The 13,326-nt window shown below is 54.9% G+C and overlaps 1 protein-coding gene across 1 annotated transcript in view; it reads right to left on the reverse strand.

Moving 5' to 3' along the window:
- Nucleotides 1–6,820, reverse strand: part of TET3 (tet methylcytosine dioxygenase 3) — a 99,063-nt gene extending 92,243 nt beyond the window's left edge. Inside the window, 4 exon segments of the mRNA XM_027622535.2 lie at nt 5,118–5,201; nt 5,203–5,363; nt 5,366–5,836; nt 6,690–6,820. Coding sequence (XP_027478336.2) covers nt 5,118–5,201; nt 5,203–5,363; nt 5,366–5,420 — 300 coding nt within the window. The 5' untranslated portion in view covers nt 5,421–5,836; nt 6,690–6,820.
- Nucleotides 6,821–13,326: the final 6,506 nt, after the last annotated feature.

A 13,326-nucleotide genomic window follows, 5' to 3' on the forward strand; every position in this document is an offset into this window, starting at 1 on the left:
CTACCTTTTTAACAACCTCCTCTAAAGAGATGGAAAACTGATGTCAAGCTTATGTGCTTAAAATTTCCAAAATCTCTCTGAAAAATTGGGACTTTTTGCCTGTCTCCGGTCTTTTAGCCCTCTTTCAACCACCATAACTGCATAAAGATTGTCACCCCTGCGAGCATGGTGACGGGGTTCCAGACCCATAGCGAGCGAAGGGCTCACGCTCAGGTGTAGGCAGCTGACGGGCCCTCCTTTCCTAAGCACACCCGCTGGGGTCTTCCCCAAGTTCACACCTCCCAACAGCACAGGGCCCCAGGGGCTGTTCTCTGTCCCCCGTTATGCGCCCAAAGTTGTAAGCCTACTCTTCCTTCTCATTCTTGCCCTGGGAATACATAAAAGACATTTATTGTCTTGAGTATTTTCCACCAGCCTCAGCACATTCTGGCCGCTGGACTTCCTGACACTCCTCTTCAGGGGTCAGGCCACCCCTGAATCTGCCTTCAGCGACACGCAGTCCCTTTCCACATACGGAGCGTGGCCTTCCACCATCTGCGCTCACTGAACAGCAGCTCATGTAGCCACACAGATGGCTCAGTTCTCCCTGAGTCCCACCACCTTCCTCCTTGGGGCACCATTCAGGGCTGTACTGTCAGCATTTCCTTTTTAGAGAGCAATCCTATCCCTCCTGCTAACTTCCCTTTTAGAGTCTGTGGCCATGGGGTTAAAAACTGTTTGCTTTTGAAAAACAATTTCTAAATTCTGTGGCAAATGCCTGTTCTTGCCCAGCCTTCACTCTGGCTTCCCAAACGCTAAGATGGGGTTCCTTCCTCTATGAAGGATCTGATCACCTCTCTTTTACCAATTCTCCCTTCGCTGGTGCAAACCGGCGCCAGCCTGAAAGCACCCCTCCTCACAACCTCTGTCTTCAGAAACACAGAACTACCGACAGGCGAAGCAAGAATTCATAGGTATTCTGATACTGTGGAGGGATCCCCAATTCTGAGGTATCTTGTCTCAAAACTGGTAGAGAGAGCCACTGAATCCACTTGGCTGAGGGCTAGACAGTGTTCTCACACACTATATATATATATTCCCATTTCTCTTCATTTTTCACCCACAATGTTCTCAGTCAAGCTTCCCACCTTACACGTATGTTTCTCTAAGCAGGGGTTTGTTTGTTTTTTTCCATTAAGACTTATTCTCCTACCCTGCCTATCAGGTGTTTACTGCCTTCACCCACGAGCAACTTCTCAGTCAGGACCAAGACCTCAGCAGTGCCTGACCCCTGGGTGTCTAGCCTCCTCCCCTAGCAGGGAGGCTGCAAATTCCTCCCTCCTTTTGCCTGGCTCCATGGTTCTTCTGTGAGCAAGCTACAAGATGTCTTGAGATAAACATTTAATTTGTATTATATATCTCTACAATTACAACTCAGAGACTAATACACAATTGTTTATGCATGAAGATACCACGCTGTCTCCGTGTCTTTCACCCACTGCCATCACTCAGAGTTGGGGTTCACTCCCAGGCATCTTCTCTAGGTGTTCTAGGACTGTTGTGTCACTGTCTATTGATTACCTACTATGTGCCAGACATTATGCATATTTTAATCTCCATTAATCCTCACAACAACCCCGCAGAGAAGGGTCACTCCATCTGACAAATGAGAAACGGATGCTCCATCTGACAAATGAGAAACTGGGTGGCTCAGTCAGTTAAGTGTCGACTCTTGATCTCAACTCAGATCTTGATCTCAGAGTTTTGAGTTCAAGCCCTGCATTGGGCTCCATGCTAGGCATGGAGCCTACTTAAAAAAAAAAAAAAAAGGAGAAAAACGAGAGAAAGAGAAACCAATGCTCAAAACAGTAAGCAGTACAGTACTTGCTTTGGGGTCTGAGGCCTACTTTGTCTCCACACCCACCAAACCCTACTTTTCTAATTAGGCATCTTCGTTATGCTACAAGTCACCACTCAGGTAAAAAGAATGTGAAGACTAACAGCTTCAGACATCAACCTAGGATCTAAATCCTTCCTGCCATTAGGAAGGAAGACCACAGTCCAGGAATGAACCACGTCAAGGTGGATGGCCTCACTTTCAGTCCCAGAGAGGCAGTCACCTGGCTCTGGTGGGAGGGCCCGTCCCTGCGAGCTATTGCCAGTCTTAAAACGCTGAACTTCTTCTCTGAGTGAAGGGGCTCCATGGCACCTCCCCCTACACACACACACACACACACACACACACACACACACACACACACACACACACACACACACACACACACACACACACACACACACACACACACACACAGCAAAAAAGAGTGAGGAGCAGGGAAGAAAGATGGGAAACCCAAGATAACATTCCCCCCTTACAGAATGATACAAGGCAGCTGTCAGCAGACAGCTCAAAGGAGGCAGGGGGAGGTGGAGATGGGTAGAAGGAAAAGGTGCCTAGAAAAAGAAATGCCAGGGAGGGATACAAGGAGGTGGAATGGTTCTCAAGAGACTCCTGGATGCTGCGTCTTGCCCCACCTGAAGAATCAGGGCCCAACTCCAGAGTTCTATTCCTGAGCCCAAACCAAAAACCAGCCTCAGATGCCAGTAACATGTCTCCCCCTTTCCCAACCTCCCCAATCCCAGGACACATTCCCTCTGCTACAAGGCTGCTCAGATCTAATGTGTAAGGTCCCAGCAGTGGCCCTGGGGCTGGTAAATGCTGGGCTGGCTCTCGGGCTCCATCACTCAAGCAGAGCCTCTCAGGGCATTTCTCAGCTCCGTGACGGCACGAGAGATGTGTTTCATTAAATGCAGCGTGGCCTGGACAGTGGTTCCCATGCTTTCAGCTTTCACAAACCAATAAAAAAAGAAAGTCGTAGATCTAGAGCTAGTAGTTACCATCTTGTATTTTACCAAGTAAAGACTTAAAAAAAATAGGTCTACTTTCTCCCAGCACCTTCATTTGGTAAAAGAAAGCACCTTTTGAACATCAAATAGAAAGGACCTATCCTTAAAACAGGTCAAAAAAAGTTAGCTCACTCCATTGTCCCCTTCCATTGTTTCTCTAGAAACTGGGAGAACTCTGTTGTGGGCCAGCTTTGGTCTACACGCCAGTATGCAGACCTTCTGTCCTGGGACACCTCGGGCCACCAGCCATAGACCCTGGGGGCCTAGAGGGACAGCTGGCCATGGCGACGTCCCCAGGGACACAGATCTCTCAGCAGGGCTGTCTCTAAGCCTCAGCCAAGCCAGATCCCTGTATCTTACCCATGATCACCAAGCAACCCAGGCCGGCAGCTTATGCCCAAGGATGACAGGACCCTGGCCTCACTCTCTGCCCCTTTCACTCAGGTATGCTACACTGGTGCCGCTCTAAGAAAAGCTCAAACACGGCTCACCAGGGCCGCTGGTTCCAGGAACATTCAGCTCAGAAAGATCAACCCCCCTACTCCTCGGTTTTGATCACGGGAGAAGTGGAGTGAAACATAAGGGGTGGGAGCAGTGGGGGGGGAGGGGCTGGTGAAACACCTGAAGGAAGCAAGCAATGGAACCAAGCTTTAAAAGTAGACTGAGCAGGTCTTCCTTACACCAAAACACCAATCTCATGCCCAGGAGTGAAGCCTACCCTGCTCTTCTCCCCACTTTCAGAAATGACCCACAGGGCCCTGGGCCAGCAGGATGCCAACTCCCCACAACACCAGCAACATACAGGGGCTGGACACTGTCCTCCCAGGCAGGGGTGGGGAGCTGCCTGCTTTAACCAGAGACCCGGGAAATAGAGCACAGTCTGTGGTCCTGGGCCATGACATGGCCGCTTCCACAGGGAGTGGACAAGAGAAGGTGAAAAGGAGCAAAAAACATCCCACCAACACCCACTTCCCTGCCCCCCAACACTTGGAGCTTTCTTCCCAGCCACGGGACCACAGCCCCACCAAGCTCACGGCACAGCTGGGCGCTCAGCGGTCAGAGAAATCCTGAGCGCCAGCCGCCAGCCCATGGAAGCCACAGGTGCCCTAGCCCTCAGAAGCACAGCGGCTCCCAGCCCAGCTGGAAAGGGCTTCAAAGGCCATCAAGCACAACCCCTCCATTTCCCCGGGGAGAAGACAGGCCCGGAGAGGGGGGCCCAAGGCGTCTGAGCCCTTGGACAAATCAGTGGCAGAGCGGAGGAGCCCCGCAGACCGCGCAGGCCGCCGGCTCTGTCCAGCGCCAGTTTCCGCTGCCTGCAGCGACCTCAGCTGCTACCACGCTCCTCCCGAGCTGCTCAGCTTTGCTCGTCCCTACTTCTGCCAACTCTCCGCTATCCAGGCTGCCACCAACCTCGTGCTGGCAGCCCGCCACCAGAATAGAAGGGAAAGATAGCCAGTGCAGGTCACTACCTCTCCACTTCCCCCTTTCATCTCATCCCCGCTCCTCCTTTCCTGCCTCCATCCCCCTATTCCAAATAAAGGGAGTACTCTTTCCTGGGCTTGACAGTGTCTCGAAAGCACATCATTCATTCATTCATCCATTCAGCTAGTCTCTGAGTGCCAACTACATGTCAAGGAACTGAGCCAGGTCCTGAGAATACAAGAGATAAAGAAAAGCCTTTGACCTCCAGAAGTACCTCAGTCCAGTAGGCGAACCCAAATCGTGGGTTGTCATCAAACTCCCAGTTCCAATTGGCACTCCTGCTGTCTTTCTGAGAAGAATGATGGTGCCCAAGGAAAGGCTTAGGAAAAGACACATCCCATTCCATCAGGGCAGCATAAAACCACCCTGTCACCCCAAATCTTTCCAATCCCTCAATCTCCACCCCTTACTTGACACCATCACTCCCCCACGTCACCCAAGCATTGGTGTGACCTGGAAGTACATCTGAGGCTTCACGCAGGACAAAAAACTTCTAGAAATAAGGCTGGATGCATCAAATGCAAACATCGGAGATGAGAGTGCTAGCCGGAGAACCCTGCTACCCCGGTTTCTCTCTTACCAACTGTCAGCTCGGCAAAGGAGAGCAAGCCGGCTCCGACCCATGGCCCCATTCAAAGTTAGACTGAAAGGATGAGAATGGAAGAACGGGCCCAACAGCATCTGACAAGACCCTGAGAGTACATCAGCTTCGTGGAAAGGGCAGGGCGGCCAAGCAAGGGCCAGCTTACCTCCTTGAGAAACCCCACTTTCTTCTTCAGCACCTCACACTTTCGCAGCTTGCAGATCTGGTGCGTGCGGCGGTTGGTGCAGCTGGGTGCAGGCCCCACAGTTTTCCAGCCGCCGACAGGGCTCACAGGTACCACACCGTTTTCGTTTCTTTCGCCCATCTCCACCCCCTCGAAGTTGGGGTTCGCTCCCAGCCATGGGGAGCCCAGGCCCCTGGAAACCCCCTACCATCACCTGGCCCTGAGGAAGTCATAAAGGCCTGGCAGGTCCGGCTGGACTGCCAGGGGCACCTGAAACTGGCTCATGATGCTGCCAGAGGTAGGGGCATAGGGTGCCGGAGGAGAGCCACGGTCCAGCTTCCCGCCTGCCTGTCAAGGCCCCCACCAGGTCCTTCTTTCCTAAAACAGTCGAGAGTGCACAAGGGTGGAGGAAAGTAGCTCCAGTCTCCAGGATAGGCGCCTCTTCACCTCCTCTGCAGCAGTCTGATAGGGCTCAGTTGGGGGCCACTCTCCCATCTGCTGGGGCCCAGGATCTGGGACAAGACACCAGCAGCGGTCCCCAGAGAAAGGATCATCTTGGCTGGGTGGGTTCTTCACCCTCACCCACCCTGGACCCAGGCATGAGGTGAGCAGGTGGGTCTGTGGTGGGGGGCTGGGCAGGGTGAGGAGTTTCTCCTGGTACTTGTCCTCCGGGGGCAGGATGATGGAGGAGGCAGCGCTGCCTAAAACAGAGACAGAAAGGGGAAGCGCATCACTCGAGGCTCAGGGACAACTTTCACATGTTACCTCTTCCTGCTTCTGGAAAAAGAGAAAAATGGGGGAAGAGAAAGGGCTTGCTCAAACAAAGTCCTGCCCAGAACCTCTGGCAGGGGCGCACCAGCACCCGCTCCCCGCCTGCGGGAGGAGGCCTCGCGCCCGATGGGGGTGCTAAGGGAACCTGCCCGACGAATTTAAAGGGGTGATCAAGGTGAGATTTCTAAGAAAGTTGTCCTCTGCCCCACCCCCACGGGCTTGGGAGAGTTTCACCAAAATTCCCACACACACCCCTCACTGGAGGTCGCTGGGCCCTCCCCGAGGGAGCAGAGCTTTCAAAATAAAGTTTGCTGAGAGCTTCACTCGGCGGGGCTGCCCGAGCGCCCCCGGCACGGAAGCGGCCTGGACGGGGGGCGCGCCCGGGGTAGCCCGCGCCGGCCGCCCTGCCGCGCCCCCCCCTCCCGCCCGCCGGCCAGACGGGGGAGGGCGGGCCCGCTCCGCCGAGGGGGCGCGGGGAGGGGGGGCGCGCTCCAGCTCGGGCCGGGCCGCGCGCGCGCCGCCGTCGGGCTCCTTTGTTCTGGGGCCTCGGCCGCTCGGCTCTGGCGGCTCCGCAGCCCCCGCCCCGCCCCGCCGCCCCCGCCCGGCTCCGCTACACTGTGACCCGTAGCACCCCCGCCCCGTCCCCCGCAACAAAGTAGCAGCCCCCCCGGCTGGCCCCCGGGCCGTCTCCTCCTCCCCCCTCCCCGGGCCGGGCCCCCCCCCCCACGCCTCCCCGCCGCCCCTCCCCCACCCCGGAGCCGGAAAGGCACCGACTGCACCGACCTGCCCGCCGCCTCCGGGGCGGAGCGCACAAAGGGGCAAAGTTTCCCGGCCCGCGCTGCCGCCGCCACCACCGTCGCGGCCGCCGCCGCCGCCTGGGGCGCCCGCCTCACGGAGCGCCTGGCCGGGCCGAGCTCGGCGCGCGGAGCCCCCCGCCCGGGGCCGAGGAGGGGACGGCGCAGGAGGAAGGAAGAGGCAGCGGCGGCCGCGGCGGCAGCAGCAGCAGCAATGAAGGCGTCCGCGGGACTCCCCGCCCCCCGCGCGCCGCGGCACGTGCTCGCCCGGGGACTCCCCCGCCCGGGAGGGCGCGCACGTGCGGCCCCGCCGAGCCCCGCCGGCCCCGCCGGCCCCGCCGCCTCCTTCGCCCGGCCCGGGGCTGCTTGAATGGGGGGGGGGTGGTTGTTCCCGCGGAGGGGGAGGGGACGGAGCGGACAGCCCGCGAGCGGGTGGCGGGCAGGGCCCGGCTCGGCCGCCGCGCCTTTGCACCTGCAGCACCTCCCCGCCCCGCGTCGGCCCTCCCAGGACCCGGCTGCCCCCTTCGGGCTAGCGGCCCCCGCCCTCCGGCGCTTCTGCAGCCCGGGCGGGCGAGGCGGGCCGCGCGGGGTGGGGCACGCGGACCTCCCAGCCTAGGCCCTTGGCCGAGCCGGCCCCGGTGTCCCCACTTCCTGCCGCTCCCTACGGGCCCGAGCGGTCTGGGACGGCCCCGGACCCCCGGGAGCCCTGAGCTCTGGGCCTGACCTGACCCCCCTCTCCCGGCTGCCGCTCGCTCATTCCGAGGCAGGACAATGGGGGACATCGCGCGTTTGCGTACCGAGTCAGCCTGGCCGGCAAGGAGGGGGTACCCGGGGACAGAGGCTGCGGGCCGGCTGCGGGGCACCCTCGCAGGGGTCACGGCCGAGCGCCGTACTCAGGCGGACCCCAGCGCCCTGCCATCGCGAGCCTCCCCCGCGCCGCGCTCGGCTCTTTCGCGTCGAAAACAAAGACTAATCCGATACCCCCGCCCTGCCTCCCGGAGGAGGGGGAACGGGCGCGTCGCGGAGGGTAACGGAGGGAGGACAGCGTTCAGGAGGGGCTCAGAGAACCTCCGACGGGGCCGTGGCGCAAACCAAGCCCCATTAGCGGGTGCACACACTTTGAAAAGTCACCCTGGGCTATTTTCCAGACAGAGGACAAGGAGCAAGGCACAAGAATATTTCCAAGTTGCCCAACTGCCCGTTCTCTCTGCTGCTTTTTTTTTTCCCTCACCTGTTGTGCAGGCCAAATTGAAATTCCAGGTTAGATTAATTCAGCCTCCACCCATCTGGCCTGACTGCCAGGCTGGTGTCCGCAGCTGCCTTCCACCTACCTGGGTTGCTGGGGAGAAGGGTGGGTCTCTAACACACACACGTACACACACACACACACACGCTCGCGCGCGGGCAAGTCCTGGCAGAAACAACCTTGGGGCGGACTGGCCTGACCAGTTTGGGCGGTGCTCAGGGAGCCAGGTACCTGGCAGGCATCCCCGCCCGGCTGAAGCTAACAACTCAGCCAGAACTGGAAAAAGAGCATTCGGCCGGCTATTTAGAAGAAACAAAAAAAGTAACTGATCTCAAGTAGCGCTGTCCAGAAAGCCCTAGGCGGCAGGAGAAGCCGGGGTTTCTGCCTGGAACTTCCCTCCTCGCAGGCCTTTTTTTGACAGCGTGCGCCAGTGGTCAGGTTGTCAGCTGTGGGTGGGTGGGGAACATGGCTGCAATACTTACTTCCTACCTTGGGTGTGTGAGAGGACTAAAGAGTTTCTGTTCAGGGAAGTAAGTCTAGAACTGAGAGGAGATACTTAGTGTAATTTTCAACCAAATATGAGAACAGGTTGTGACTTGAAATTGTTGTCAATGTAATAAATGTTTATGTTTTAAATAATTTTATTTTAATAAAAATTATATAAAAGAAAATGTAAAACATACAGAGAATTCGAAGACAAACATCACCCAAATACAACCACATTTAGCCATGTGTATATTTCCTTCTAGCCTTTTCTATTTGTAGATTAGTTCCTTTTTTTTTTAATAACATGGTTGTACGCACTCTGATTACACAATTTGCTTGCCTTCTTTCACTTACCATTATGCCATAAGCATTCCCTATTTGTTTACACAATCTCCAGATAGCGTGACAATGGGGCGAAGCAGGTGGCTTAGGGACAGCAAATTCTGGGTTCCAGACCCGGCTGTGTCATTTGCTAGCAGAGTGACCTTGGACAAGGCACTCACCATCTCTGAGAGAATCCAAGTACTTGGCCCACAGCTCTCTGGACCGCGCTACTTGAAATCAGTTACTTCTTTTTTTCTTCCATAGGGCTTATAAATGAGAATAGTTACTGTCTCATCCGTAGAACAACCTTGTGAACTAGGTACTATCATGAAAGTCATTTTACAGATAAAGAAACAGATTAAGTAACTAGCCCAAGGTCACTCAGCTAGTAAATGGTAGGTTCAGAATTTGAGCCTGGCATCTTTCCTCCCGTATTCTGAGCAATTTCCTGTGTGCCAAAGTACTCTCCACCAGCTATCTATGAGGGGGCTGTTTCACAAAACCCCCTGGCTTAGCTAGCTAGGTGGATGCTGGTGCCATTCACCAAGACAGAGTGCGGGAGGAGAGATACCTGGAGGCATCCGTGTGGAGCTGAGGGATGGGGCCTGGGGCTGGCAACACACACATGTGGGCCCCATTGCTGAGCACCGTGTAAGTGAGGCCTCAGGTGTGGAGGGGCTCACGGGTAGTGGACACGGAGCGTGAGAGGAGAAGGCAGCCAGGACAGAGCCCCAGGGAACGCCAGCTCCCAACGAACAGCGGCTGACAAGGGGCCAGCCAGAGAGACTGAGAAGGAGCCACCCGAGAGGTGGGGGAGAAACTGGGCCCAGCCCGACACCTGCCTGTGCTTTCCCAGCAGCTTCTCCCTCTGGAACCCTGCACTTGGACAGTCTCATTTGCTCATTCCCTGTGCCTAGGGAAACCCCTTCGCCCCTCACCACCAACCCCCTCCAGCTACTCTTTCTATCTGCCAAATTCCCACTCATCCTGCAAGTCTCCGCATAAATGCCAGTTCTTCTGTGAAACTTTTTCCAGCTCCTGGGATTCCAGAGCCCCACCCCACCCCCACCCCTACCCCAGAAGTTTGAAGCTCCCTCCCTTTGCCAGTTATCTTATCAGCATTGTAATTGTTTGCACATTTCCCTCCCAGTTACCATGAGCTCCGGGAGGGCTGGGACCTCATCTTTCCACCTTTGTAACCCTAGACCTAGCGCTGGGATCAATATGTGTTGAATGAAGAAACGAGGTCAGTAGAACCTGATTAATGACATATCCCAGGTGACACGGAAGACCCACAGGCCTCCAAGGGGTTTTTTCCAGCGGGCCTTCCGGGCTCTGCAGCCTCTCATGCTGCCGGCTTACTCCTTCCTCGCACTCAGGGCGGCAGAGCCTCTCTGTCCCGCGGCCACATTAAGCTAGAGGCAGTGAGTGGTTCGCTAACCGTGGTCCCCAGACGCAGCGTCACCAGCACCTGGGAACTTGTTAGAAATGCCAGCTCTCGGGCCCCACCCTAAACCTACTCGAGCAGAAACTGGAGGTGGGGCCCAGTGCTGTGTTTTAACAAGCCCTTTGGGAGATGCACGCCGAAGTTGCAGAAGCACTGGACTGGTGGAAGCCAGTGGTTGAGAAGAAGACAGTTCAGCACCCCGCCGGCGGCCGGGATCGGGCCCGAGGCGCTTAGAGGAGGGAGACCGAGAGAGGCTCCCATTATTAAGCAGCGTGGCGGGGGCCCCCACCCCCCCAGCGACCGAAGACTGAGCCTTTTTAGGCCAGGGCTCCGATGAGGTCAGGGACCTGGCTGCCGCAGCTGCCCCAAGGGTTAGAAAGGGAAATCCCGTCGCGAAGGAAAGAAGCCCCAGTGGGCTGCAGGCTCTGCAGGGTGGGCAGGGGGCATTGCCCTGCTTGGGGATGGAGGTGGGGCTGGGAAATAATGAGGACTTCCAGCTCCATGGAGGAACTGCGGTGGCTTCAGCACCCGCAAAAGAGCACAGGAAGTTGAGTTGGATGTGCCCGCGTGGTTCTTCTGGAAGTCACTTCGGTGGAATCAGTACTGCTGCTTTTTTGCGGAACCTGCAAATGATCACATGTCCCTTACCTCTGAGATGCTTGACCGTGCTCCTTCTCTTTAGCTAATAAGCAATTTGTCCTGTTTGAAGAAGGAGCTTTGTCCTATGGAACTTTTTGCAGAAATGTAAATAGACAGCCAGGTCCATGCCTGGGCTTCGTGTTCAAGATTGAAGGCATTGGGAGGTTTATTTGATTAGGGACGTGTTTCTTCTTTGATCATGCATTGGGTTAAAAATGTTATCAGCTACTGTTCGCATAGAGATTTCCCTTTGCAAAGAACTTCCACATACATTATCATTCTGTCTGCATAGTGGCTAATACACCAAGGGCAAGTGTTACTTTCCTTTTCTTCTGTGACATAGCTTTTCTTCTTATTATCACCATTTTACAGATAAAGGAACTGGGACTCAGAGAGGTAATTTGTCCAAGGTCATTCACTACCAGGTGGCACAATTGGGCCTACAATCTGGGACCTCTGTGATTCTCCTATCAGGGCCAGGGCTGATACGGGGCAGAAGCTGGCCTTTTGGCTCCTGGGAGAAGGGAGATTCATCAGTGGATTCCTTTTGGACATGCAGTGGTTAGTGTGATGTGTGTAGGGTATCTAGACTATGTTTTTGAGTAGCTCAGCAAATGCTTTCATGTTTTATTTCTGTGACTTCATTTGAATTTAGGCTGAATCAAATAGACTATATAACTTGCAAGGAGAATGCGAGGCCCCCACCATAATAGGAAAAAGATGAAATAACCTGGAAATCTTCTAACCTAAGGGGGCTGGGCAGGAGGGTGGGAACTTTGATGGACTCTGAGACTCAGGCTGCTGAATACCCAACAGGGAAAAAGGCCTTGGTACCCACCCCCCCACCGAAACCTTGATTTGACCGGATGTAACAGGACCTGTTAGGTTTCGCTATAATAACAATCCCCACGTCTCAGTGTTTGACATGAACGTTTATTTCTCATCATGAAATTGGGGGTCAATAGGAGCTCTGTTTCCCATAGCTACTCAGGGACACGGGCAACTACAACTGGACATGTTGCCTCCTCAACCCTGAAGGCAGGAAATGAGGATGGGGCAAAATCAACCACTAATTTCCAAAGTGTTTGCCTGGAAGCAATTCACATCATTTCTGCTCTCATTTCACTGGCCAAAGCAAGTCACAAGGTGGCGAGGAAGCGCAGTAGGTGCAATGCTCCCATGTGCCTGGAAGGAGAAGCAAACATTTGGTTAACAGCACTAATAACACACAGGGAATAGTGTCTGCAGGGGAGGTGGATGTGGATATCTGAGAGGTGCAATCAGTTCTGCCCATTTCATGAGTGCTTCTGCCTCCTGGGGATGTGTGTATCTGAGATTCCCATTCTATTGGGTTGTCACTTCTCCCACTAGAGAGGATTCAAAGACTCAGACCCGGGACAAAGAAATCTGAGCAGAGGGAAGCATGTGGAAGAGATGAGTGGCAGTGGGACAAACTCAGTAGAAACAAATGTGTGAATTGAGAAAGAATCCAGCAGAGGAAAGGACTCAGGGTATATGTGTCACCAGGGGCCTGCCTGCTAAAGGAAAATTCTAAAACAGCAGAATGATGGCAGAAGCATTTCCTGCCTTCTCGCCATTCACTCCCACTCATCCTTCCTGGCTTAACTCAGGTGACACTCCAGGAAGCCTTTGAAGGTCTCTTGAGACTGAACCTGCCATCACATTGTTGTCTGTCAGGGACAGACATTGGGTCTGTCCCGTGTACTGTGCTATGGAGAGACCACATCTTGCTCAGTGCTGGCTGCGCTACGGAGGAGGTATTAGAGTCTCAGCGTGAAGGCAGAGAACCCAGCGGGAAGGCTGTTGCAGGAACCCAGGTGAGAAAAAAATGGTGGCCTCTATGAGGATTGTGAGGTGGGGGTGGAGAGAAGTACTGAAGAGAGACTTAGGGAGTCACGTCAACAGGGGTAGGGATCAATTACATGGGGGCTTACAGAGGGAGGTTTTCAGAAGAGCAAGGTCAGCCTTTCTAAAAAGAAACTTGTAAAAAACAAGTGGAGAGTTGGGAGAGGAAAGCACAGAAAATATGTGTAGTATAAAAATCATGAAATTCCTGAGCTACAAATCTTAAGAATGCAGCCAGAGCGCTGCAAAGCCTTCTTAGGAAGAGTTGAGCATCCTTACAAGACAGCTTCAACTTCAACCTGTTTGTCCCATTGCCTTGTTTCCATATGTAGCCTGTTCCATCTCCGCTAAGCAGGAGCCCGTCCCATCTGAGACCTGAACTTGATATCAACTCCTTTCATTCTCGAGGTTCCCCTTCGTCATATCCCTCATGGGTGAGGGTCCAGCCCCAATTTGCGGGAACTGTGCAGTGCAGGCAAACCCACCCCTCAGAGCCCCTACCAAACCTGGTCATTCCGCTTGGCCCTTGTGCGCCCTCCCCCACACCTTCCCTTTCCCCAAACCCTGAGATGCTCCCTCTGAGTGCTTGGGCTCCATTTCCAGCTCCTCTGTGTACCG

Source organism: Zalophus californianus, chromosome 8 (assembly GCF_009762305.2).
Source record: "Zalophus californianus isolate mZalCal1 chromosome 8, mZalCal1.pri.v2, whole genome shotgun sequence".
Classification (NCBI taxonomy): Eukaryota; Metazoa; Chordata; class Mammalia; order Carnivora; family Otariidae; genus Zalophus; species Zalophus californianus.